Source organism: Athene cunicularia, assembly GCF_003259725.1.
Source record: "Athene cunicularia isolate RWA chromosome 1 unlocalized genomic scaffold, athCun1 chr1_part2, whole genome shotgun sequence".
Lineage (NCBI taxonomy): Eukaryota > Metazoa > Chordata > Aves > Strigiformes > Strigidae > Athene > Athene cunicularia.
The window spans coordinates 17,462,974-17,490,326 of NW_020799092.1; the positions used below are offsets into that span (position 1 = coordinate 17,462,974).

The 27,353-nt window shown below is 44.9% G+C and overlaps 1 protein-coding gene across 2 annotated transcripts; it reads right to left on the reverse strand.

Moving 5' to 3' along the window:
* ATP6V0A4 (ATPase H+ transporting V0 subunit a4) lies at nucleotides 1–27,353 on the reverse strand. 2 transcript variants are annotated; one of them, XM_026865960.1, is made up of 21 exons: nucleotides 27,166–27,353; nucleotides 25,064–25,273; nucleotides 24,506–24,584; nucleotides 23,805–23,899; nucleotides 22,630–22,755; nucleotides 22,135–22,229; nucleotides 20,945–21,071; nucleotides 20,264–20,346; nucleotides 15,938–16,031; nucleotides 14,334–14,546; nucleotides 13,772–13,922; nucleotides 12,862–13,001; nucleotides 12,399–12,556; nucleotides 11,835–11,928; nucleotides 9,982–10,100; nucleotides 8,825–9,041; nucleotides 7,033–7,140; nucleotides 5,077–5,211; nucleotides 4,040–4,157; nucleotides 2,021–2,192; nucleotides 1–945 (listed from the first exon to the last, which is right to left on the reverse strand). In XM_026865960.1, the coding sequence occupies exons 2-21, from the start codon at nucleotides 25,178–25,180 to the stop codon at nucleotides 852–854; spliced, it is 2,535 nt and encodes an 844-aa protein (XP_026721761.1). In that variant the 5' UTR covers nucleotides 25,181–25,273; nucleotides 27,166–27,353; the 3' UTR covers nucleotides 1–851. The 2 variants fall into 2 exon arrangements, with proteins under 2 accessions (XP_026721761.1, XP_026721752.1); XM_026865951.1 differs by having other exon boundaries at nucleotides 27,038–27,353.

The following is a 27,353-nucleotide window of genomic DNA, read 5'->3' on the forward strand; positions in this document are numbered from 1 at the left end:
ACATCAATATTTTAAATTATCTCAACAGTTTTGATTCCTCTGTTTTTTCTGTTCACTAGCTATTAGCATTTCTACACAGTCTGCTTTAACAACCCATCTTGAAAAATACAGCACAGGGGGAGTCATCTTAAGTCTCCAGCAAGAAACAAGTCAATAGAGAGAAATAAATTGGCTGCCAATGTGGAAACTGGCACACTCTCTTGTTTACACAGCTCAAAACTAACACTTTTGTTAAGTGATGACGTGTGCAAACGCCTATAATCCAGTGCTGTAAAGCCCTGGAGAAAATCAGATATAAAAAGGGTTGTTGTAGTAAAGCATGTAGAAAATTGCAAGCCTGCAATGTGATCTGTCTTTGAGCTGGTTTGCATTGTGTGCTAAACGAAGGGCTGCAATCTTGTAAGGGACTTAATTATTGTCATATGATCAACCACAGCTTGAAAAAACAGCCGAAACATATTTTCCTCGTAAAGAAATATGCCACAAAGACAAGGCAGTAAATGGAGCAAAACACACGCGAGTTGATTATTAATAACCAATTTAATTCAAAAGCTGCATCTCCTCTTTTCAACCAAGCAGCAGACAGCTGACCCGATCAAGTGCTGAGGACCAGGTACTTGGCAAAGACATCAGTGGAGAGACTCAGCCAAGGGTCCCACCAGCCTGGTCAACATAGTTCAGTCCTCAGTTGATAGAGCAGTATATGTGAAGGCAGCTAGGATATTTTAATCTCCAGCTGCTCTTCTTTCAAGGGCCACATCCCATTCTGTTTTATCCCATATACCCTACTCTGTGAGTGATCACAAGAAAATAGAGCCTTGTTGGAGGAGTAAAGCACCAATGCAGTGGCTTCATTCTTCTGCGGTGCCATCAATTATGTGCTTGAAGGAGAAGGGAGAAAATTTGTACCCAGCTCCCACGTAGAACTTGTTCTGGAACTCCACCCTAGGGAGGAGCAGAGAGGGGTGTCAGTGATGCCCTGAGGCAGGACCTACTACCAGCTGAGAGGCTGAAACATGCCACCCACCAGAAAAGGGAGGACATGAGAGATGGTGGCCTCTGAGCTCGGAACATAGGCTCCTTCTGGAGCCAGCAGTGAGTCACAGGCTGTCCAGGGAGCGAACCGGCATGTATCAGCTTTGACTTTCTATCAGTCAGTCTGGAAATGCTCCTCCTGAGATCAGTCAACAGGACCTTGCCTGTGTGCTAAACTGCTTCTAACAGCTCTGAGAGCTGGGATAACTGCCTGCTGGCTGCACACTCTGGTGGGAGACAGACATCTCCCTGTCCCTGCACAATGACAAGCAACTGCACCACAGTTTGCCTTGACAGCGTTTGGTTTGTGATGGGATGCTACATGGTGAAAAAGGCCACAGCTTCAGTGCTCAGGCAGGATGCCGAGTTGTGGTTAGGGGTGATTTTCTACCTTGGTTTTGATTTATATACTAGCCTGATGGTGTGTGTGCAGTGCTGTCCTTGCCTGGACTGATGTCTAGTTAAGGCAGACACGAGCTAACTTGAAACAGCTTTGCCACAAAGCCAAACCAGCCTGGAGCTCAACCCAGGCTAATGGCACAAGTGCTGACCCAGGTTTGCAGCCCTGGCTGAACTCTTGCTGCCACAGGTAGCCCCAGCTGTCTTGTTTGATGGTAACCCTGGGGGAGATACACAACTAGTGGTTGGTTGTGGTGCCTTCAGACCTTATAGTGAAGGCCAAGGTGGCCTTGGTGGCTCTGCGTGTTTACCAGGGCAGAACTGCCGTTTACCACACATGCCCACAGCCACCACAGGCTCAGGAGAACGGGCAGGTTGCTCCAGGGAGCAGCCCAGAGATGGAGCCGGGAGCTCTCATCCCTTTGGAGGAGTCTCCCTCGCTTCATTTGCCAAGGGGGACTGATGTCCTGATGCATGGGTACTAACACAGTACATCTAACACCGGCTGATGCGGCCACCTGTTTCCACAGCCTGATCCCTCCCAAAGATTGTGCCAGGAAAAGCTCCAAAAGACCACAGCACCTACCAGTGCAGACGCAAGGCGTGAAGAAAGGCTGAGAGCCCCTCCATGACAAGCAGGATGGCTACTGTCAGCACTGCAAATGCCGCAAAGATGATGAAGATGACAATGAGGCCTGCCCAGCTGCTGCTGTTGAACCCGTTGTGCATCACCATGGTCCAAAGGACCTCTGACAGTTCTGCAAAAGGAAATAAAGGGAAAACAGTGCTGAGCAACAGCTGTGGACAGGCACAGTGCACAGTCTGGCAGCTCACCCATTTTTCCCAGTTAGATGAGTTGGCCTAGGATACAGTGTACATGTCAGTAATCATGTGCATGACAGTAAAACGTGCATGACAGTAATCATATATGGCCACCCTGTCTCTTCATGACTGGGGGAGGAAAGTGGATGCAGATTATTTTCCATTGCTCCTCTCACTGTGTTAGAAGCCGATGGTGCTGTTTTGGCTTGGCTTTGCATCATAAATCCATGCAACCACACTACCAAGACTGCTGTTACCCTGGCATGAGACAGCTGTCAGTTTAATTTGCACCTCTTTAATATGGCAGGGTGGCAGTATGTGGAGCCTTCTAGGACTGCCTGCTGTTAAATACCAGTGAACATGATCGATTGACATAGTCAATACATGTGTAGATTAGGTTACAAGCTGTACTGATTGATGCTAGCTAAGACCCACAGGAGACATGTAATTCCCATTTTTTTTTCTCCCAAGTACTTCTCTTAGGGTGTCATGGAGAAGCTGTGTTGGGAAAAAAAAAGGACAACCAGTTGGTTCCACCCAAGGCAGGCTGTATTAGCATTTTGGTTGCCTGCATGCTCTTAAAGTTTTGTTTTGGTTTGTTTGTTTGTTTGTTTGTTTTCCTGCACAGGTTTATATCAACATTCACAACACTGGTATATCTGACTTGTCCTGTCAGCTCAATAACATATTCTTGAATACCCCAGTCACACAGGATAGATTCAGGGCTGAGCAATTTTCCTCTTTGGAATTTGCAAATTTTCCCGAAAGCAATTTGCCTTCAGGAAAAATACTCCTGCAAATGCCGGTTTGTAAGGCTGCAAATGAATACGGTGGTTTTCCAGGCAGAATTCTGACATAACACATAGGACTGCCTTTAGCTAAACTTTTCAGTTGACTTTTTTTTTTTTTTTATTTAGATAACTGTCCTCCATGTAAATCTAATGTGTATTAGCTTCCACTCATCTCCTACTAAGCTCGTTTCTGTGCCAAGATGTACAGCTCACCCCTGTCAATCCATGGCACACCCCATGTTTTGTTTTCCTTCTTTGTGTGCCAAATTATTTAGGGCAGGCACAACTCCTAGCCAGAGGCAATACAGCAATATTAATAAAAAACTTTTCATAAAAATTAGAGTTGCTGAAAATCTGAAGTTTCACCCTGAGGCAATTTCTAGTATTTGAACATTTGTTTTTATCTTAAATCAAGACAAAAGACATTGAAATGCTGTACATTTCTCATGGAATGTGAAGTTCCACTAAATGTTGCTGGGAAAAATCCCAGTGAAAATGACAAATTCCAGGAGTTCTTGAACCAAAACTTTTCTTTCTAGTTTGCTGAACCAAATCAAAATAACTGTTGCAAGTCGTTTTGACATTCACCGGCATGACCTAAGGCTATAGCAAGTGTCTCTGGGGAAATGAAGCCATGGTTCCCATACTGCCTTTACCTCCATGGACTGGACTACCCATTTGGACTGCACCTCCCACCATGAGGACTGTTCCGGAGGGGGGCTTACAGGGCAGTGTGGGAAAGGGGCCCCAGCCAGAAAATGCAGTCAGGAGCTGCCTCATATAGAGCTGCCAGGGATCACGACATAAAACTGAGATGGCCACCACAGAACGCTTGGATTGATCTGACCTGAAGCAAAACATTCCAAGACACAAACATCCACAAGGAGAAGTCTGATTTAATGGAGAACTTTGGAGCACTAATCAAACGCGGGAGAAGCAGCGATCAGCATGGTGTTGCTGGTGAAGTAACTAACAGGTAGCCAGTCACTCACGTGCATGGGCTAAGCTCAGTGCCCAGAGCCGCAAGTAGGATGCTGTGTTGGAGATGCAGCCAAGGCAATATTCAATGGTATGGATAGCTTGATGGACAAACGTGTCTCCAAAGTTGAACTGAAACAACATAAAACCAAACGTGTTTTATTAGTTCTTAATTCAGGGCTTCCTGGTTAACAGAGCTACACTCCACCGAAGGCTCTTCACACTCCTCCCTTTTCCTTGATATGTTCTGAGCAACACACAGATAGATCCCAGATAAAAAGACTGCTTTGAAAACTGTCAGTTCTCTATCATCTTCCCATACAATCTCCCTGGAAAAACAAAATTCCAGTGAAAAGCAAATGCTCAGGAATCAGTTCATATTCCAGTTTTACAATTTCACATCTGGCATAAGCTGGCAAACCAATTGCTACCAATCTTTGTGATTTCTTGTAGAGAGAAATATTCTTACATAAAGCCCATTGGCATACGTGTTTTGGGAGATATCACTGAATAAACATATCTTCAAAGACGTGAAGATTCCCTGTGACTGGAAACAGTCAGCCATATTCACACTCAATTGGGTGTTGGGTACTCCCAACTGCTACAAACACGTTTGTCACTTTTTTAACTGTGTTGCTGCATACTGCAGAAGCCCTTGACAATATCTGCCAAAGGAAGACTTTTCTCCCTAGCCAACACTGTAGGCTGCCAAGTTTTCAATGTTCCTTTGCAATTTAAAGAAAGAAAAACTCACTGAATCTTGGGGAAGTCTTGATCTTCTCTGGGTGCAATGTGAAAGTGAAACAACACACTCTGGGGAAATAAAGGCTCGAGGTTTGTAAGATTGTGTTCCCTCACCAGGAAATACCGAAGAGGAATTCATACTATGAAAATTCAAACCTTACTCTGCTTGGAAACAAACTGTTGCAACAGTGTGTCTTGGTATCTTGTTAAAAAGAAGGGCTGGCAACCATGTAAAAAGCCTTCTGCTTCACTTTGTGTCTTCTACTATTGTGTCTGCCTGAATAATTTTTGGCCCACACTTTCTTACCTCTTCATCATCTTCCTCATGTCCTCCATGGCCACCACTGTGGTCTCCCTGGGAAGCTTTCTTTGAGTGATTGGTCTCTGGGACATCGACATCATTTTCACCTTCAGGGTCTCCTGAGATGGCTTGAGACTGAATCTTTTAGAAACAAATTGGAATATGTCCTTTGTGCCATACTACAGGTTGATACCAAAATGAAACAGACCATGGCACAGAACTCCATCAATAACCTCATGATGGGTAACATATAAAGGACTGTATCATGAACATGAGGACAATTTCAACAATAGTGAGTCATCATGTATCACAGAAATTGAGTACTCCTGCTGAATGGCTAATAAAACTTAAATATTTTCCATCCTAGGGCATTTTCCAGTGATTCCAACTAATTTGGAGCTAGTTTATAGTCTCACAATGTACCCTTTATGCCCACCGTGAGAAGATCCATCACTTTTTGCAAATGAGAAAACTGAGGCACATTAAAGCTGACGATCTCAATTAGACGGGTGTAAATGAAAAGAATTAGCATCAAATGAAAGGCAAATGGAGCCTGAAAGGATCAGGTGACTTGATGAAGGTCACACAGTTCCTGGGATACAAATACAATTCAGATCTCTTGATTAATTTTAAATTGACAAAAACTTCATGGCAACGCATCTTCTCTCCATAATCATTCTTTACAAGGCTTTTCTAGAGGCCTGAACAACCTGATCTGAGCCTCTCTTCAGAAATGACAGCACAGCATAAGAATAGCCCTACATTACAGGCCTATAACACTCCTATTATACAGTATAACCAAATACGGACCTCACAGCTTCTGTCAGGTTTTGTCCTGTCACTCTTTATAGCTTTCAGCAGGTTTCATGGGCAAGGTCTCATGATAACGTATTGTTTCCTATTGCAGCAGTAATCATTGTCACACCCACTTTATCTTTGCTTTACCTGAATGTCAGCATAGAGAACAGACTTTGTTGCAAACATATAAATCTGGGTAAATGTAAGATGTGCTCAGACAGCTAACATATGAATATTAGGAACAGAAATACTGGGGCAAAATAGGAGGTGGGGAAAAGCTGTCAGATGTTACTAGCATAAGAGCAGGAGATGGAGTCAGCTATGTCAAGCTTTCATCTAAATCCCAGAAGAATGACAAAATGAGAAATTATAGTGCAGAGGCAGGGCCACAAAGGTCTCCCAGGGACCTGGCTTTCAGTTATAGGTCAGAAGTGACTGGGTTGGAAAAGGTCACACAGCACAACCAGCATCTCTTTCTTCTAATAGAAACATCTGTGCCCTATAAAAGGTACTCCAGGCTCTAACTCTGACTATAAAGAGAAGTAAATCCTGACAGACAAGTAAAGTCCTGTTAGTGTAATAAAAGTGAGAATTAATGAACAACTGGGAAACTGCAGCTGCTGCAGTTACGTGCTGAAGAGCTGGGCAAACCACAGAGCCCACGGGAAGGATGGCTCTGTTAATGTGAAGGCAATCACTTAAGCTAGAAAGCAGGCAACAGCTTTTAAATCAAGCCTCTCTTCTCCAAGGCCAGGAGTATTGCAGATGCCCTATTCCTACAGAGCAGCCAACCAGTAGTCAGTGGTGACTGTGGACTGTCAACTGAGGTCTTTGCCATGTCTTGGCTTTACCAGCACTTCAGTCTCTCTAAACCCTCTCTGGTTTTGGGTATGACACTTGAAAGAGCTTGGTGTCAGCTGAACTCCTCTCCCAACAAGTACTGTATGGCTTTGAAAGCAAAGATCCTGCTTCCCATTTTGATGGCTCAGACAAATATACACATGCTCTTGGCACGTGTGCTGTAAAGCAGAAGTTGAAATCACTGGAGAAACTCTGAGATCAGAGAATAGCAGAATTAGATCACTGCACACAGGTTTTGGGGTCTGTCTGCTCAGTTTTGCCTTTGCTGTGCTGAATCCCCCTTGCCTGATCCACATCCCTTACCATGCGCTGTGCTTTCTGGTGGTTGGCTCGGAGGATGAAAGGTTTAATCAGGAGCATCCAGGGAACAGCAATCAGAGCAAATATGACCAAGAAACTCTGCACTTCTTTCTAAAAGACAAAACAATAAGAATAGCAAAAAGTTACTTGACTTCCTTTAGCCAACTACATTTATGGTTAGAAACCTGATTCTTTTTTTTTTTTTTTTTTTTTTTTTTTTAATACAATAGTTATACTCATATGCTCCCTGTATTGGTTGATTCTCCTCTGCTTGTAAGGACATGAAAATAAATGTGTACTGCTTAAGGCTCCAGAAAGCACTGCCAGCTAGAGATAGTTGGAGACTCAGAGATGAAACACTTTCATGTTGGAAAGGGTTAATTTGCCAAACCCCAATGTTACTGACTTGAACCTGCCTCTCCAGTGTCCCAAGTGAATGTCCTAACTGCTGGGTAGCCAGTCAGTCTGCTTTACTTCAATCAATTTAAAAATGTTGCAGTAAGAGCCAAGTCATTAAAGTCTTCCCTAGAAAGCAGGGAATCCAGGGTTTGCTCTACATATGCAGTTCTGGAAGGGGATTGAATCCCCATACCTTAGGTTCGATAACATGGTACAGGGTGTTCTTGTTGCAGTATGTCACTCATTGCTGTCCTAATGTAACTGCTTGTACTTAAAAAAAAAAAACCAAAACAAACAAAAACCAACCAAAAAAACCCCAAAACCCCCACAAAAACACAAGAAAAACAAACAAAGAAAACCCCAAACTACAAATTTTTGCTTTTTTTTTTAAAAGCTGGCTTAGATCTCTGATGACCTTGTGGTTGGTCTCATATAATCTTTGCATTCAGACTACCTAGGTGGATGACACAGACAGTTACTGATGGGGTAGGGGGATAGGAATATTAGAAAAAAAAATACCATCTTGGAAATTTTTGGGTTGTTACAAAGCAAAATGTTATCTAAAGTTTTTTTGAGGGCTGGGAAAACTGTCTGTTCCCAAACTCCCTTGCAGCCTCCATGCAGTTACTTGGAACTGATCAGGGCTCTACTGTGACTCACCAGCAGCACTAAAACTGAGCTCACACTGAAGTGCCCGAGTGTGCAACTGCACAGATTTAGATGCATACATGGGACTGGAGGCAGCATTTGCTTACAGATTCTTCACTGATGCTGCTGATGTAAAATCTAGCAAGAAAAAAACTAATCCATGTTCTGAGCAAATAAATAGATATTACTTTAAAAGAAGTTTTCTTGTATCGGAGGTTTTTTTTCTTTTGGTATTTTAATTGAACTCCCCATAGGAGATATTTCTGACAAAAAGCTGGCAGAAAATCTACTAGCTACTTCTATTTTTTAGTTGAAAATATAAAGTTTTCATGTTTTCCAAAGAAGAAATAAGAAATTATCAAGGAAAGGAGAGGCTTGCTTTGTCTCTAGCATTGTGCCCAGACTTCAGAACAGCACATCTGCAATACCCAGCTTTGCATCTCTAATCACCCTTCTTTCTTTTTTCCCCGAAAGTATCTGAAATTATCTGAAAAAATCTGAAATTATCTGCATCATCATTCTTGTAAGGATGACACTAAGAATGAGGTTTCTTCTGCATCACTGACTGATAGCTTCTCTGTCCTACCTGTCTACAAGGCCACCACGAATACCAGAACAAACTTCTCTTATGTGATTGGCTCTTGTGACTGTGCTTCTGAGCTGGTTCCCCATTTTTATGCCCACTCTCCACAATACCCACTGTGAATCCAAAACCAGCTACAGTGGATTCGAGCTGCTTGATCCGTACCTGATGCAGATATAATGGAGCATTTGAAGTGTCACCGTAATTGAACAGAAACATATTGATGAAGTGGATGAGGATGCTTGGTGCACTCTGGGATGAGTGGACATCAAAATGACACCATTTGAAAATAATCATGAAGACCAGGTAGCCAAAAAGAGAGACAATAAAAATCATCTCTGGAATGAACTGAAGGATAATGTTTATGTATTTCTTGAAGTAGCTGGAAAGAATCAGGAAAGATAACTACAATTAATACACTAGGTATTAATACAAAATTGCACCCAAGTATGGCAGTACTGTACACTACTCAGTCTTTGGAAAATGATCTAAGAAACATACAACTACCAGGAGCCAAGAAAGAAGTCTGTAATTGGAGTCTTTATCAATGAAAACCATTATTTAAACACAAAGCTTTGTCATCATACTGATTCTCTTCAGGATTTTGTGCTTGACCCACCAGAATCTCAGCACCTCAAAAGATTACTACAGTGAAATAAAAGATGATTTTCAAAAAATGGCTAATTTACAAAGTTAAGCGCTGAGGAAGGTCAGAACCGGGTGTAGAATCAGTTCTACAGGGGCAGTCCTCTCTGTTCTCTGCAAAGACTTTCCATCCTTGAAGGTCACTACACACTTTGGAGAGTCTTTCAAGAGAGTAGAGCCAGGCTCTTCACTCTGACACTATTTCTTATTTTTTGTTCCAAAATACAGAGGCAGAGCTATAGACACGCACACCCACAGATCCTGACCAAAGACTCACTAACTCAGGTGAAATGCATGCACAGACATTGTGCAAGATTTCATTGTGCTTTGGATTTAAATAAAAGACAAAAGTTATCAATAGTGGGAGGTGCTATATATATTTAATTTAACGTACTTCATTATTTCTGCAGAATCAAGAATATAAGAAAGAAAGTGAAAAAGAGTTTATCCAAGGGAATATCTGCAATGTGATGGCCATCATTCCAGCCTTTGGACTCATCACTCTGTACCTACAGTGGTTAGAATTAGTCAGTGCACAGGACATTTCTACTCACCCTGGGGAAAGGAAAAAATTCAAGCCATCAGTCTGAGATGTGAGGCTTTCTCTGAATGAAGAACACTAGTTTAGCAGTGAGGACTTGTGTGCTGCAGGAACGGGCTTGGTGAAACGAACTTACATGTGGTTGAAGAGACTGAGTACCACCCCAAAAATCATGTGCACAATCCCTATGACAACCGACATCTTCATTTTGTAGGAGTTCAGGAAAGTCAGTTTGTTCGATGCAACATTCCAGATCTTTGGGGAAAGGAGCAGAGAGAGACCGAGACTAAGATTTTCAGGTGTTTGATCAGTAACAGATTTGTGGAAGTTTGTTGCTCTGACACCAACAATTTACTCCTACCAGTTCTAGTAAGAAGATAACAAGCAACAGAAATCTAGGTGTTCCTTATAATACTTTTCACTCTGCCAAGCTTCTCATCTAAAAGGTATAAAATATTATCCTCACTTAACAGGGGAAATAACAGGGATTTAAAATGATGCAGTGACTTTGCTTCAGTCCCCCAGAAACCGATGCAAAGGCTGGTAGTGGAACTAGATCTTTCCAGTGTCATTCTTTGCCCCTAGGCAGAGGTGGAAAGACATGAGAAAATCTCTTCCGCTGCTATGGAAATTTGTTCTAACTTCACCAGAGAAGTAATGAGGGCAGAGCATGTTCAAACTTTTTGTTTGAAGGAAAACCAACTCATTCTGGCTCTTTGGCCATGGAGATCAGTTTATCTCCTGCCTCTCTGCAGTAACTTTTCAGTTGTGTTAGGATGGTGACCATATGCCTCTTCTCAGTCCTGCCTTTTCTATGCCACAGAGCTCTGGGATTCCTTCTCCTGTCTTCCAAAACTTCCTAAACCCCAAAGTCGTCTGACCCCAAAGATGGTAAGTAGATACCTCTTTCAGATATTATGTATAGTACCTGCACAGAAAGGAGGGAAGACAGGATTATTTGCAAGGCAAAACATTAGCTTTTGTGCCTTTGTCTGACATGCTTTGCCTCTTCTATGGCTATGGAAGAGACTGCCTATCTTCCTCAGCTCAGGGTGACTCTTCCTTATCCAAGATATACATCAGCCAAATGCAAAATATGAAGAACCATCCATCCTTCTGGGCTGACAACACTGATAATTTCCACAGGGGCTGGTGCTTTCCAGTCCACCCCTTCCCTGACAGCACTTGTTCAGCTGTTCCTTGCTCCCAGACAGGGGTCCCGGCCCCTCAAGCAGGCAGCAGCAGGATGGAAGAGGGGCTAGGCTAGGTTAACCTAAGTTAGGGATGTGTCAGGGCAATGCACAGAAAATTCAGGTTCTTCTGTCGTGGCTTCCTGAGCTGGACTGCCTACATCCCGGACAGATCTTTAGAGCTGGGTTTGTGACAAACGTGCTACAAGGTCAATGTCTCTGCAAACCAGGGAAAGACAGTGTTTCTCTGTGTGATCAACTGAAATGAGAGCGCATCCAGCAGAACAGAGGTTAAATGGCTGATATGAAGATTGAAACAGGAAAGCTTGATGGCAACAACTGCATTTCAGTACGTGACAAAGAGAACGGTAAGAAAAGGGAAATAGGACACAGAAGAAAACGTGAATCCATTTACTTCACACTTCATGCAATAAATACACTGCATAGAAATTAGGACTTTGCCCTCAAACTTGTGACATCGCTCTAGAATGGGTTAAGTACTCAAGCAAGGAAGGTGAGTCCAGCAGCCTGAGGACAGAGCAGAGACTGCAGCACAGGACCACTCTCCAGTGAAATCAGAGTTCCTTCCTTACCATTTTGCTGCTGCCTGTGCAAAACTGTCAGGAATATATATCCTTGATTGCTAAAGAAAAGCATCACGATGACTACATAAAGAACAGGCTAAGAGCAAGAAGTGAAGAGCATGGCTTCAGGAGAAGAGTAGGGAGCTACTTATGTACCTGATACGTAGAAACAGCATTGAAATACAAATTATCTTAGAGCAATTTAATTTAATTACCGGATCTATTCCAAATGGATATGGATTTCCAGAGTAGACTCCTGGGACTGCTGGATCCAACTGCAGCACTGTGTTGTCCAGAAGCACATCCTTACTATAAAAAAAAAAAGTGAAATGGCCTTTGCAGCTGAATCTCACCACATTAGCTATGGTAGATTTATGTGAGATGTGCTGAGGACTACCATGTGACACCTGTCACCAACTCCAGCCTTTCTGTGAACTGTTATCCTGGGCTTGTGTGCTCACTTGTGTGTGTGTGTGTGTGTAAAGGGGTCCTACACAGTCTCTATCAGACTGATAATTCTCTATGCATCAGTCCTGGACACCTGCAGATTTTTATGCACATCAGCGCCTGAACAAACAGGCGTGTTCCCGGAGACTCTACATTTCCATTTCAATAGTGAGCTTGTCTGTGTGTCAGACAAAACCTCTGATTCATTCATGACTGCATCCACAGCAGGGAGTTCTTCCCTTCCCCAAACAGGCAGTCAATGGGCTTTTCTTTCAAAGCCTATGTGCTCTGTTTGGTGTGTTTTCACTTGTTTCCCACATTTCACCACTTACTTCCAAGTGCTATTTTTAAACATGGGGATGATATGCCAGGAAGAGCCAAAGATGTTGAACGATTTGGAGAAGCAGTCATTGTAGATGAAGCCAGTGTACATGGAGAATATGCCCATGAGCAGGATCAAGTAGCGCCCGCTGAAAAAGGTGTTCCAGATCTGCAGGGAAAGAAGCAGTGCCAGTGACCAAAGTATCTGAAATCCCATCAAACAGTAGGCCACAGCCAGCAGGAGACATGATTGTACTTATCTATGTATATATAATTATTTATAGGAAATTCTGGTCCCTTGGGTCTGTCCAGGTCTCTGTAGAAGTAGACAGAATTACTTGCCAAATCTTTGCCTCACAAACATCTTTGAAGGATCTCCACTGAGCCTTTGGGAGGCTGGATGCCCTCTTTATCTAATGGGGATGATGAGCCTTTTCCTATGCTGATAGGGTGCACCTCCTCCCTGGTACTCACCTCATTAGTGCTCTTCTGGGCCAGAAGGCTCTTCTCATTAACGACCATCCAGAGTGCAAAGCCCAGCATGACAGCGCCATGGCCACAATCCCCAAACATCACCGCAAACAAGAAGGGGAAGGTAATGATAGTGTATGGAGCTGCAGGAAGGAAAGGACAAGATCAGCTCACCCTAAACAGAAAGGCCTCAGCAGAGAAGCAATGCACCCCACCAGCTCATTCCTCACAGCTGCTGCCCTCAGAGGCCTCCACAATCCCTCCCCTACTCACCAGGCAGTCAGATCTCGTGTAGAACTATATTTATCATCAGAAGGATTGTCCAGTTATATGATCTGCATCTTCCTTGAAATTTTAGCCTTCATTTCTTGTCTCACCATAATAAACACCATGCATAGACAACTGCATACTGTTTTGCAACAGAATAATGTATTTGAAGTTTACTATCATGTTTCTCAGTTTTCTCACTTTTGTCAATCTGAGTTCATGCAATCCTTTCTCATGGGCCCCCATTTCTAGGTTTTTGTTCATTTTCTGTGGTCTCTTTGAGATTCCCTACCATTGTTGCACACTTTTTTCAAGTCCTTTTGGCCTTGTTTTGTCTCAGCACAATGAGACAACTTATATTTGCTTTGTGAGCTTAGGTCTTTTCCTCAGATCTGTTACCTCACTATTTGTTCCCCATCTGTGTAGTTCATTATTCCTGCCATAATCAGTCACTGAAGACCAATGGCCAAATTCTTTGCCTGAGAAAATCCATGCCTATGCCCCAAACAGAATCAATTTTTACCAGCAGAAAAGATGGTTCAGATTTCTCAACTAGTAATGAATGCATGTTTTGGGATAGTGATGGAGCTCAAAGGCTTTATTATGGCTCTAGCAAGCCAGATGCAGGCAGCTGAGCATTTCTCACCTGGGTTCATCTCCCTGTAGTTGCCCACACCATATGCATCCACGATGTTCTGAAATCCAGCTGTGAACTTGTTGGTTCTGTTGAAGGTGGGTGGTGCCATCCTGGTGTGTACGGCAGTAAGGATAGGGGTGATAGTAGAGCCGCTGCGCTCCTGCAAGCCCATGACAAGGACAGATACAGTCAGGGTGCCTAGCAGAGAAAAACTCGTCCCATGGCACCATGATCTGTGTCCAGACATGCACAGGCAACAACATGAAAGTTGGGCTCAAGATTGTTATATCTCAACCTTTTTTCTAATATCCAGGTTTTTCCATTTTCTGTGCCATTGATTTGTTCAGGGAAAGCTGCCAGGACTGCTGACTTGTGGGTGGATCTCAAACATGCAAAGATTTAATACTGACCTTAAACTCCCCAAGGCCAAAAAATCATGCAATCGACTTTAATTAACACAGAAAAGGGAACCCAGTGTTACAGTAGCAGACAGCAGTCTGAACATATGCTCAACTTAAAAACAGTGCAGTTTGGGCAAGAGTTTCAGGAACCCAAAATGTTGGTCTCTTACCATTCCCTGATGGAGAGCTCTTTTTATCCTGCCAGCATCAGCCACTGGGAACCAGATCTCTGCAATGACACACTGCTGGGTGACGTCAATGTTACAGCAATTCAGGATGTAGTAGATGGCCTTGATTTTCTTCACCTTGATCCCCCAGGACCACAAGTTGGCTGCTGCCTCATGCAGCAGTCGCTGGCGGTGGGACTCGGTTTGGGTTATCACCTGTAAGCACAGCACGGGCAGTGCTCAACATAGGAAGGCATAGGTGGCGTGATCTACTCAACAGTTATTTGGGGAAGGCAGGTGGAAGAGAGTTGCGGAAAGGGAGCGATTCATATGAACGTGTGAGGTATCCCAGCGGGCAGTGTCTGCAGGTCTGAACACAGGAGCCCTTGACACCAGGTGCACAGTGCTTTTCACTAAGGACTCTCCCCACATGGCCCTGAGCCTCTGTAAGTGTAGAGGAGACCATTGAGAGTTACTGGATCAAGGGACTGGCTCCTTACCGAGCTGCTTACATCTCACCATGTGCTCCCACCCTGCCATCTTACACAAACTTGGGGCACATCACATCCACGAGCATGCCTGCACTGCTTGAGCTACAGCTCACGGTCCTGGTGGCACCTCCATGCACCATGTCACCACCACAGTGCTGCTGCATAAATGAGCAGTGGAGATAAATCTTAGGATGGTCAACAAGCACTGAAGAAGCTTGGCTGTCCATGATGCTCAGGAGTGAAAGTCAGCTTGGAAGCAGACACGAGTGCAGGCTTGACAGACACCAGCATCCACAGAGGAAATGACAGCAGGATGTCAACTGTCAGGTGGGCCACCGCAGGCAAAGAGTGTCAGTTCCCTCCTGCTTCAGGACCCACTGGCTGTCATGTGTGGTAATACAAAGGTCATAGGTAGGAGTCTTTCCAAAAGGTGCGAAGTGCTGATAGAGTGCCTGGATATACAAGCGACTGAGTACCCATAGCAGCTGAACTTGTAATTTTCAGCTCTGTTAAATGTTTGAGTAAAGAGATTGGAGACTTGTACTGCTGTAACAGCAGTCTTGGGTTTCAATTGCTAGTGTGACAAGTGCCCCAAGATCTCCTTGGTAAAGACGACCTAATTTAAATATAAAAGAAATCTTTAGAGTCCTCTCTCAGCCTAGTGTAGTTGTACTAGAGTTGAGACTGAAAAACTTTGTGAGCTGCTGATGGAAGCCACACTGTAAGAGCTAGATGAAGCCATTTTGGACAACGTGCAGTTTGGTTGATGATGACCTTGGATCCCACCCTGTATCCCCATATCAGGAAGTCTAAACCTCTGACTTCTGCATAGCCAACAGCAGCAAGTAGTTTTTGAGCCTTTCACATGGTTGCTGTCCTCCAGTAGCTCCTGGGGGCTAAAAATGGGCAGAGCAAAGCACAAGCACTGGCCTCTGCAACCAGCGGGGGGACTGCTCCTGGGCTGGTGGCTTCATCCCCAGCCCCTGACAGCTCTGCACGGCCAGCTCCCAAAACAAGCCTGTGATCTGGCCGTGGCCACAGGGTTTCAGGCAGGATAAATGTCTGGGCAGACCCCACTTGCAGGGTTCAGACCCCAGTAAAGCCATTGTCACCTACCGTGTTTAAATCCTCAATCCTTGTGTTGACTCCATCAAGCATTTCTCGGCGCTCGGTGGCAGACTCTGGACAGGGATAGACCGTGGCACGAAATCTAGCCTCAGTAAGAGAGAAGTGAGAAACACAGTTTATTTGACTGACTTTTTCTTCCTCTGGGCTATTTCTCAGTTCAAAAGTGCAGAAACCAGACTTTATTCCTCACCCGGTAGTATACTCTTCTTATAGACTACAAAGTTGTGCCTGGTCTCCCAGAAAGCTCCAAAAAGGTACATTTATTTGTTCATGAGAAAAAGGATCACTTCGCCTGTTCTGGCTGAAAAAAAACGCTCCCTGTCTCAGGTGCTACGAGGTACGTATTATACGTGGTCAGCACTAATATGTAGGCACCTCCCTCATGCCCAAAAGCTGCTTGAACCACAGAGAGCCACAAACCACCCCCTCCCATCCCCCGGCAAAGGCAGCCCCGATAGCAGTAGCCAACAGATGTCCCTCTTGCACTGAGGCTGGAAAAATCCTGCATCCTTGTCTCTGCACAACCCTCTCGCAGTCTCTGGGAGACGACTGTTGCACAGCGAGCAAACACCCGTCCTGCGTGCAGGCTATGCAAGTACATCACCCTGTAAAAAACCCAAACACCTGTATTTCCAGGGTAAAACAAAAGGAAGCTGACCATATAGCTAGCTCCTGGCTCCTGGTCCATCTGGCTAGACAGCTTGGGAGCAAGGGAAGGATAGGTGAAGTTTTTTAAACACCTGAGAGTGGTATCTGTTATGTCAGCTTAGATGCGACCAGGCCAATATAAATGCTTTTATAAACTTACCCCAAAGGGCATATTTGGGAAATTCAGCTGGTTTGTTTAGTGTGGTACAATAAAGACTAATGTGGGCTTCTACTGTGCGAGTGAAGGTCTTATCTCCATGCAATTGCTGTGTACTGCTTCATCCAAAGTATGCAACATGACCTTCTCTAGTACAGCTGCAAGTCATACTAGTGTACAGGTGCTTACTCTAGTACAGCACACGGCAGTGTCTTAAAGCCACGATACAAACCCTGTACAACCAATTAGAAGTAAGTTGCATGTCTCTCTGAAAAGTGTACAGCTACCTGTCCTGCCTGCAAAACGCATCCCAGAGTACACTTCATGCACAAAGAGCAGGCATAAGGAGATCCCACTGGGACCTTGTGGATCACAAGGTGTGCTGCTGCAAGGCTCTGCGCCTACAAGCTTTAACTGAGCTGAGATGCTGCAGTAACTAAAATAAGAGAGATCCGTTTTTTCCTACTCGGTTTGTTCAGCTGTATCTAGTGCTTGTGCCAGCCCTGCCACATCAAGGGTGTTATGAATGTCATCCGTCAATATTGCCCCAACAGGTCTGCAGGAAGAGACCACTCCTCTTTACAGAGCGGAGATCTGCCCACCTAAGGCAACACACTCCCACCATCCTGCAGTGGAGCTGCACTGAGTTAGGGTTGCTGAAGGGCTGCCTTTCTGCACGTGAGATGAATTAAAAGAAGATGTAACAGGGTCATGGGGGTTTATCCCTTTTTAAGAGACAAAACTGTGCATGCTCTGTGTACAGATAAGCATCATGTTCTGGCTTTGTTTGAGCACAGAATATATCACCACCTGCTCTCCAGAATCAGTTCCAGCATACACACAAGTGAGGACAGTTGCAAATGGAACAAAACACACTGCAGTCTCCAAGAGATCAGCCCAGAGCTGTGTGTAGTGACAGCATGCACTCTTCAGTTAAACTTCCCTTCCCAGAATCGAATCTCTCCTCACTCAACACCTGGTATTCGCTCCCAGAGGTTATTCACCCTTCCTAATTATTTCCATCTTCTTATTCTTCACAGCTCTTAGTTCATCTTTAATAAGGATTTTTAATCAAACTTGAAAGCTTATTCCTCCGTGCTGTACAGTTCCCCCATTTCCAATAACGTTATTGCAGCAGTGTTGCTTTGATCCTTTAACAGCCATTTTGCATACTGAGTATCAGCTTTGCCCTAATGGCACAGACATCTCTGAAAGCTCCAGGAGAATTCAGCAGGGAATCCTTACATTGATAAACCCCGTTTAGTATTCACATTAGCAATGAGGCAACCGCAAGAAAAGGAGGAAAAAAAAAAAATTCTTACATTTTCCTCCTCCCTGCTCCCTCTACACCTTTCACTAATAAATTTGTGCATGGACTTAATGCTCATGAAATTGGCAGACTAATGTTACCAATTAGAGTCAAGCAGGGACTACAAGCGTAACCCGAGGCACATTGCTCTGCAAACAAATCTTAGCCTGCCTTGCAGGAGACTGGCTTACACCAGTCCCATGATTTTTGCAGGATATTTACTTGTCATGAATGATGACTTAGTGCTAAGCAGGAATGTCCTACTGGGACTGGAATGACACTGCCATCTGCTTTAGGTATAGTTAACTCTGCCTTAAAGATGGGCCAGACCAAAATGTCTTGGCCTGTGTACCAGGGATGGCTGCTGGCCCACAGAACACTAAAGAGTCATGGGAATGATACATTTAAAAAACTGACACTGCATATTAACAAGCAAAAAATTTGAAAGGGAGGAAGCAAAAACATAAAGGATGATTTCAAGTGTAGCCTGATTACCTGGCAATAAACAAAAACCAGTGCACTATTTGTGAATTTGTCTTAGGAATGTTTTTCTTTGGTTATAAGAGGCTGAGAAAAAACGATCTAAATTCCTTTCTATGAACCTATCACTACATCCGTGTCACCAGCTCATAACTACTTTGCACGTCATGGCCCCATGCTGCAGAGATCTGCTCACACTTCCAGCACTGCCTGGCCCCACGCTCCCAGCTGCACCCCGCTGTGGAAGGCTGTGCCTCCGGTTTGGGTGATTCTGGGTTCAACCGATAAGGCAAATGCTGACAGGCATTGTATTGCCTGATCATTTACTCCCACCCCAGAAAAAAAAAAGTATTGGGTTTTTGATTGCAGGAAATGTAAAATGATACGGGAAAACAAAAAATCCTCCGAAGTGAAGCACTTGCAGCACTCTGAGGGCAACCCCAGCCAGCTCTAAACATGTGGCCTGGGAACTTGCAAGGCCATCAGCACAGGGGCAAATGCAATGGGAAGCATTCACCACCAGCAACTGCCCATGAGCACAGAAGGGAGCATCTGAAAAGCAGGCAAAGAAATGGAACAGAGACAGGAAATTATAGTCCAGAAAAAGACTGAGACCCACTGAAAGACCACTGGCAGCAGCAGACTGATCCTGCACAGTGACGATGGCAAAACACCCTCCATGTCTGAGGTTCAGGATCAGAAATCAGTGACTGAGAACTGGGAGTCTTCCCCCAGCTGCCCATGCTCCCATGACTGCTTTATAGAGCGGGATGCCCAGCTCAGGAGCGCCGAGTTGCTCTCAGGATGAGCATTGCCCTCCACTGCCTACAGAAGGCCCCATTTCTAATCCAGGAATTCCTAATAGTCCCCAGGGGTTTGTTGCTTCATGGGACTGAAGCCAGTTCCCCCAGCCAGGTGAACTGATCTTCCTGCTTTTATTGTGACTAAAGGCAGGATGTAAGGAAAGACCTGCCCTGAGTGCGCGTCGGGCAGGAGCAATTGCTCACCCCCTCCCTGAGACATTCCGCAACCTGCAGGCGCTTGGCTGGCCCCGCTTGGCCGAAGGACTATACCTGAAATGGATTCGGTGACTGCAGACAGATCCCCTCATCAAATCTGATTTATGCTGCAACAAAGCCCATCGGTCATCAGCGTTATGAAAGAGTAACAAAATATTCAACCTGAATTATCTTTTCAAGATGCTCAATAGGGTGGAAACAAGTCAGGTTGTATGAAGCTTTCGTTTCTCTCCTGGGCTCTATCTCTGATTACACAGATACTGCTCAAAAGGCCTTGGGAAAGGGTTGAATAAACTACAGCATCATCTTTTTATGATGAAATGCAGGAAGGATTGAGAACAGGTCAGGCATTACCATGTTCCCAGTACCCAAGCTAGGGCTCTTGATTTTCGGAAGAGTGCTGAATATTTCTTAAAAAACAGTCTCCTTTAAGATATTCCAAGTTAAAAAACTAGCAGCTGAAGCTCCCAAGATCTTTAAGTCACTTTGGAAAATTTAGGACCTCAATTTCCAAGTGCCAAGGTGACGGATAATTTTCGTGATTAGGAGCAGCACAGCTGAGGAGCAGAAGGGCGCTCAGTGGCAGAGCTGACAGCCGAAAAGCTGGAGATCTCATCTCCAGCTCCAAATTCAGCCAGCCTGGGCTGACAGGTAAACACTTCTGTGGGAGTCACTGTGGCTTGCTCACAGGCCTGCCTTACCCGTCACAAATCTTCTTGATTTTTTGTTTAAGTTGTTCTCCTTGATAGAAGATAATGAACACGTTCTTCTTCACCTCTTCTCTCTGCAACACAATTCAAGTAGAATTTAATGCACCCAGAGCAAAGAGTCTGATGTGGAAAAGGTGATTGGGTTATTTTGGGCAGCCTCTCTGCTGGGTTGTTCTCTTCCTCCAGCCCCAGTTTTCCAGCAGCAATGTTTTCCCTAGGTGCTGCTTCAGGGATCAGGCACGAGCAGCAGCTCTGGGTTATGGGGAAAGGAGCAATGGGGAGTGGAGACGTAGAGGCCTGGAGGTTTGCCGGGGCACAGGGCTCACCCCAGAGACACCAAAGGGAATCGACCCTCTGTGACCAGCTCCAGGTGAGGACAGCTGCAGCCCACCTCCCCCCGCTGGTCCCCGCAGCACAGCCACCCTGCTGGGGCTCACAAGCATCTTAACCAGGCAGGAAAAAGCAGCCACCTCGATAATGGCAAAAGGGAAAGCAATGTCAAAAAAACTTCTTCCATCCTCAAACTTTCCTGCCTTTTATCTCCAGGCTGCCTTCAGACACCCAGCTCTGCAAGGCAGCCAGTGCTGCAGCACGGTCAGGGCACAAGTTTGGTTTCTGCAGGTCACAGAGATGCACAGGGAGCAGCATGAAGCAAACCAGGTCGGTACATACTGTCACAGGGTCCTCCAGTGGGGTGTCCATTTCGGTGTACCTCAGGTAGATGTTTCCCCTGCAGGCTCGCCACAGTAAACGCTCAAAGGCTATCATCCTTTCCCTCTTTATTACCCCTGCTGTGAAGCTGAGCAGAGCGAAAAGATAAATAAATTACAATCCCATTCTAAGTCTCTTAGGACCTGTAACACACATGATTTTACAATCTCTTGATTTCTAGGCTGTGATAGCCAAGGGCTCTGCTGCTGCTGTAGGCACTTTGAGGAAAGACCCCCTTGCTCAAGCCTGTCTCTTATCTCAATCTACTGATTTCATCCTGTTGTTCTTTAAAACAGTGTAAGTCCTCCCCAGATCAACAGAACAAGGAGAAGAGACAATTCTGGCTAGAAATGGAGGAACGGAGACATGCTTAAAGTCACGCAAACAGATTGTGCCTGAATGACAGAGGTAAGAGATAGCAGTTTTGTGGTGGTTTATCTTTATTCCCTCCTGTTTTCTATGTCCCAGAAAGCACCAGACTGCACCTCTGAAATGCAGCATAGCATGCTTATACACACCCACTAAGGCAAGCCCTCTGCAGGCATACATTTTGCTCAGAAAAGAGTTGAACAAGACTTCAGAAATACCAGCATAAGCAGCTAAAAACACTAGCCTGGAAGAACACCATCAGCAACTTTCTCCACTCCTAGCTGATGTAGACACAAGGGAAAGCTGAGTCTATGCTGTCCACCAAATCACCATCAGCAATATGCACGGTGGCATTTCTGCTCCCCTACCCCTCACCCTCTGTGCCACTTTCTATTGCAGAAAAAGACCAATGCAAGCAATCCCATGGCTTTTTGCTGTGGTTAGACATCCATCCCTGAGGACCAGGCTGATAGCCAGATGCCTGAGTCCAGAAGCCATAGGTGAGATGCCGTAAGATAACAATTTTCCGTCAATACCTACTAAGGGGTCACGGGAATTAGTGGCCTCAAAGTAAAAGTCCATTTGTCCCACTGACCCATAACCTGACCATAGCTTTGATGATAACTTCAGAGGCCAGTCATTCTTTCATCTTCATTAAAAAGCTACGCCAAAGAGGCTGGCGAGCAACGTCTGCTAAGTAGCTAAAGGAAGTGTCCCAGTGTCACAGCAATGCAGGGCAGGTGGGAAGCCTGGCCAGGCTGGGTACCCTCACCAATACACACCCCAGCTTGGCAGCTGCAGCAGCAGGAGTGCTTCTCAGCTCCAGCAGTCCAGATGTGTCTTCACTGAAGAAATCATCCGGCAGATTGGTTTCTGCCTGGAAAACATTAGTTTTAAAAAACTATTCAGCATTGCCAGTTTGAAAACTGTTTTCACATTTTTCTCCTGACATTTTTTCCTCCAAAGGTAGCTTTCCACAGAGATTCAGACTAAAGGAAAAAAATAATTAAAAAAAAAAAATATAAACTGTATCTTAGCAACTGAAAACCATAAATGACATTTTCAAAGAGATTTGGGAACCAAGTTCTTGAGCCCCACTGGCTCGTGGAACGATGCAGGCTCCAAAGCGACTGAGATGCTTTTGCAAACATCTTACTGGCTTTTGGTAAAGATCTCTGGATTTTAAGAGTCAGTAACAGCAACACAAACCAAATGACAATGTCAGTATTTTTAGGAACCTTCTACATATCTGATGGAAGAGCAAAGAGGCCTCTCACCTCAAAGAAGTCCTGGGTTTTCTTCAGCAGATGTTTAAGCTCTGTCAGCTCGAGGAAGTTCTGCTTCAACGTTTGCTGGTTCTGGTTGGCTTCAAGCAGCTCAGCTTCAAGCTTCTCCAGCACTGTCTGTTTAGGGTCCAAGCACATCCAGAAAAACTCTGAAGCAGACCAATGGCCCTTTGCCAAGCTGATACCAAATCTTAAACAACAGATGGTTGTTTTTTTAAAGGGGGAATACAGAAATATTCAATGAGCACTTCAGTAAACACTGAGTTTGTACAAAAATGTTCAGCAATGTCAATGCCTCATTTTCCCATTGCCACAATCCCTACTGGGTGCTTTGTCCTCTTCTGGCATTAGAGTTCTGACTGAAGCACAGGCAGGTAAGTGGGTGTGTGGTGTAGGTGTCTCAGTCTGCCTTGGCACCACTGCGGTTCCCCACAGAATATCTCAGATCCCAGGTGGACTGGCTGTCAGTCTAATGACTACAAAAGCAGCCTACAACATGGCCATTAGCTTAGGTTCATCAGCCATAGGCCAAAAATTAGGTGAGGATGTGGGTCCAGGAACACACCAGGCAATAACCTTGACCATGAAGCTGCAGCCCTCAGAAAGCAAGATTTTTCTTCCTAGCCACCTATTTGTGCAGCATTTAAAAACTACCCCATTGGTAGACTTAGCATCTAGCTGGGCTAGAATAAAGCATCCCTTGCACATCCAAAAGCAAGGCACAAATATTTTTGTCGGGTCACAATATTACTATACCGCAACCATACTCCCAACAGAACAGACAGTCCTGGAGTTTTTATGCAGTGGAGCAAGTTCTAACATCAGCTCTCCTGGATAATCACCAAAACCCTTCTTATTCTCTCCTACAGGATGATGGGGGCATTCTGTGATAGTGATCCCTTTCCATTTATATGTGGAACCAGAGGGATGTTTCACAAGGGATGCTAAGTAAAAAGACTGGGCTCCTTTGGGAACCTGCAGTAAGACCAGCTGTAAGGTAACTGATGAGAGAGCAATGTGGGGGGCGCCTCCACAGGCAGCGAGAGCTGTGCCAGCCTCAGCTTCTGGGTCTTTCCTTGCAGGGGAGGGCTGTATCAAGCACGTTACACAGACAGCCCGGTGCACATCCCCTTCTCTCTCTCCTTGGCCTGCTCCAAATTCTGTACCTCCATATCAATCATTTCCCGAGGCAGGGGGGTCTCTGGGTACTTTTCCAGTTTGACTGTCTCAACATAGTCTTCCATCTCATTTTCCAGAAAACCTGCAAGGAAAAGACACAGAAGTTTTGATACAGAGTCATCTCTGCTGCATCACCCTGGTCACCAGCTACTGCTAAAAAACCCCTGCAAGCTCAGGTTTCACTCCTCCGCTCCAGCAATGGCAAGTGCTGCCACAGTGGCTATGGTTGGCACGGTGTTGTAGGAGGGTGAGTGCAGAGCTCACAGGACACACGTCCATGGGACACCAGGTGCCACCAACTCTGCTGCTCAGGTTTTAAGGATTTGTCCACAGGCTGAAGCCCTTGGCCACAGGAAGCATGTGCCAATGGTTGGTGCACAGGTTTAAGAGTCAGGTTATCTGGATTAGCCTCCTGCCCAGCCCCCGATTTATCTTGTGATTTTACATAAGCTAATTAACCTCCTTTCAGTTCAATTAACCATTTTCAAAACAGGGGCAACAATTTATTGCCCATATGGGGTGAAGTGGTAATTAGCTGACACATGCAAAACATTTCCAGGGGCTCAGATGAAAACATCACCATTTTGCTGCTAATTCTGCTCCACAGTGTGAGAGCACTTAACAAAGAAATAAATCCCATGCCACCAGTTGGCAGAAAGCCGATTGCATTTGACAAGCGTTTACTTACGCAGGATCCTCTCCAAGGATTCGCACCTTCTCACTTCATTCACAAACTTTCTCTGGAAGCTGTTGACATTCACATTCAGCTAAAAACATGAGGGAAAACAAGCCTGGGGCTGGAGGCTGCACACTGTTGCACTAATTTTTAACATCAGCAGAGAATGAACGCCTTTGGGGTGGACGGCTAACATCCTTGCATCTTACAGACTGCTGTGGGTTTCCTTACAGCCAAGGACATCATGGCCTTATACTGGGCCCATTTCCACCCAGCCTTGATGTGGCAGCAGGAGTCATAGATGGACTCTCATGGAGAGACCCCCTGTTCTCTGGTGGTAGAAGGAATTGTCCTAAAGTTGTGCAGAGGGTGTGCAGAGTACTGGATGGGGACTCAGGGGTGGGGCAGGTCTCGACACAGTGATTAGCTTTCAGATCTGCTTTGGGGAAGTTCCGTTCTCACCATGGTCTTTGACCACCCTGCAGGTGCATCTTCCCCACTTTGAGGGAAAGATAAGCGTACCCAGGGTGTATCTCCCGCAGCTCAACGTGCCAGACAGGCACTACTCACATCTCTGAACTGGACCAGACCCAGCTCCCCGAGTTCGGCCACGCAGCAGTAGGCAGCCTCCACCTGCAGGAAAAGCTGCATCAGGCTCATCTCCTCACTCCGGAAGACCGAGGCCATTTTGCCTGCCCTCCTCCAACCTGGGTGTCCGTGGGCCCTTGGTGGCAGCAGCAGAGTCTTCCTCACCCAGGGAGGTGCCAGAAGTGCCAAGCACTGCAGAAACATTGGGATCACTGAGTCAAGGTGCTGGAAGCTAACCCACTGCTGCACATCACATCCTTTAAAGGATTTCTTCACATCCTCAAAGCCTCCTCAAATTCACATGAGGCTTCATCCCACCTGAGCAATGATAGATGCTGAAGTATGTGTGTGACACAGGGAAAGAGGGGAGCCACTGGTCCCCTAGGACAGACGATGAGCAGATACCCTGCCCTGTCCTCTGACCAAAGACACTTCAGAACACTGCACTCAAGCCCTTTATTTGGGCTTTGGATGCTGAGTTCATGAAGGACTCTATTTCTCTTTGTCTTCCACAACACAGAGAAGAAAAGTAATTAATTTCTCCTTGCAATTAGGTGGCTGAAAGAAACCTGCCTGGTTTTTATCACTTACATTGGTAGTGAAAACACAACGTTGCAAACATATCTGGAGCATGTTATATGGGCATGGGGAGTAGATGGGATTATTTTATTTAAATTAAAATAAATTTGGAGATTTAAAAAGCATTTTCTCCCCATAAAGGACTGTTTTCAAAATGAGATATATGAAATATGCATTTCACAGGAGTTCCTTTTGTCTATATGCTGCTTATTATTTACTTAGAGTAACCTGAACATGCAAATCACCTTTAGTTGTTACTGCACAAAATTAACTGATTGGCATGCACAAACACAGTAATTATTCTCTCCAAGAGAAAAACATGCGAGTAGATACACTTCTTGCATGCATTAAGTTTTGTAACATCTACATTTTAGAAACAGCAAAACCAAAATCCCTTTAGGACCTCACTTCTACTTGTTGACAGGGATGAGAAGTCAATAGTCCTTAACCCTCTCTCTCCATGAATCTCATCTTGCAACTTTTTTGAATGTGGATTCTAATAATTTTCTTTATAACATATGAAAGATTTATCTTAAATGTGAAGCACTTTGCAAGATATTAAAGTCTTAAAAGTAGCACCCTGGCCACAAGACTATTTGCTCAATTGTCCTATGAGTTTTCCTTGTCTTTCTGTACCCATTCACTAAATGATTTAAGATGATGAAAATATAATATCTGATATCTAGTAGCTTGTTAAAAAAAACCATATCATGTGCCAGCTCCAATAGTTGAGTAAGGATATAATCTTTAAAGTTGGTTGGGCTTTTTTTAGTAAACTATATTTTTCACAGGAAAAAGACAGAAAAGCTGCAATAGACCCCTGCTACTTGTGCAAGAAAGTAAAATAATCCCCTAGCTCTGATTTTCAAAAAGTTTAAAAGATTTTCAAAATTTTAAAATATCATTAAAATGTCCCATCTTAACTTCTTTAGACTGAAAAGTGTGAAGAGACTATAATTTAAAGCAGTTTGTATTTCTAAACCTGCAGTTAACTTCCATAAAAAATATTAAATCCTTAGAATTAAAAGAATAAAACTCAAACATTCAAAATATCTTAATTAAACTGCTTCAAACCATCCAAGCCCAGGGTTCTCCTATTCCTTTGTAATCAGTCAGTACAAAACCCCAAAGGCTCACTTTCGTTTTGATTTGGAATGAGGGAAAAATGAAAAATAAAAAGAGAAATCTCTTTCCGGGCAGTAAACCCTTCCCAGCTCTGCTCCGAGGAAGGCAGAGCACTCGCCCTTCATCCATTCCTACAGATACAGGAGGCTTGTCCGAAGGCACCTGCTGCCAGCCATGCCTCTATCACCACCCCCACCCCCCTCGCCAATTTTTTTCTTTGGCAAAAGAACAGTTAATTGAGAAACCACCCACACTTTCCCAGGTCGATATTTTCTGGCAGTATTTCCCTGCATTAAGATGCATTAAAACGCACCGGGGTTTGGGGCAGGGTAAATCCCGGTGCTGTGAGTTGCTTTGGAGAAGGCGTTACTCGGGTTTACCTCTCAGCCACCGCACCGGTGTCCGGCAGGCCCTCTCCCCAGGGAAGGGGTGAGCTCTCCCCTCGGCTGGCCGGGCGTCCGTCAGGCGACGACAGCTGGGTTGTGCTTTGGCATGGCTGCGGGCACCGCGTCGGGCGGGGAGGGTGGCGAGCGAAGCGCCCCAGCCAGCTGTCCTGTCTCACACCGGG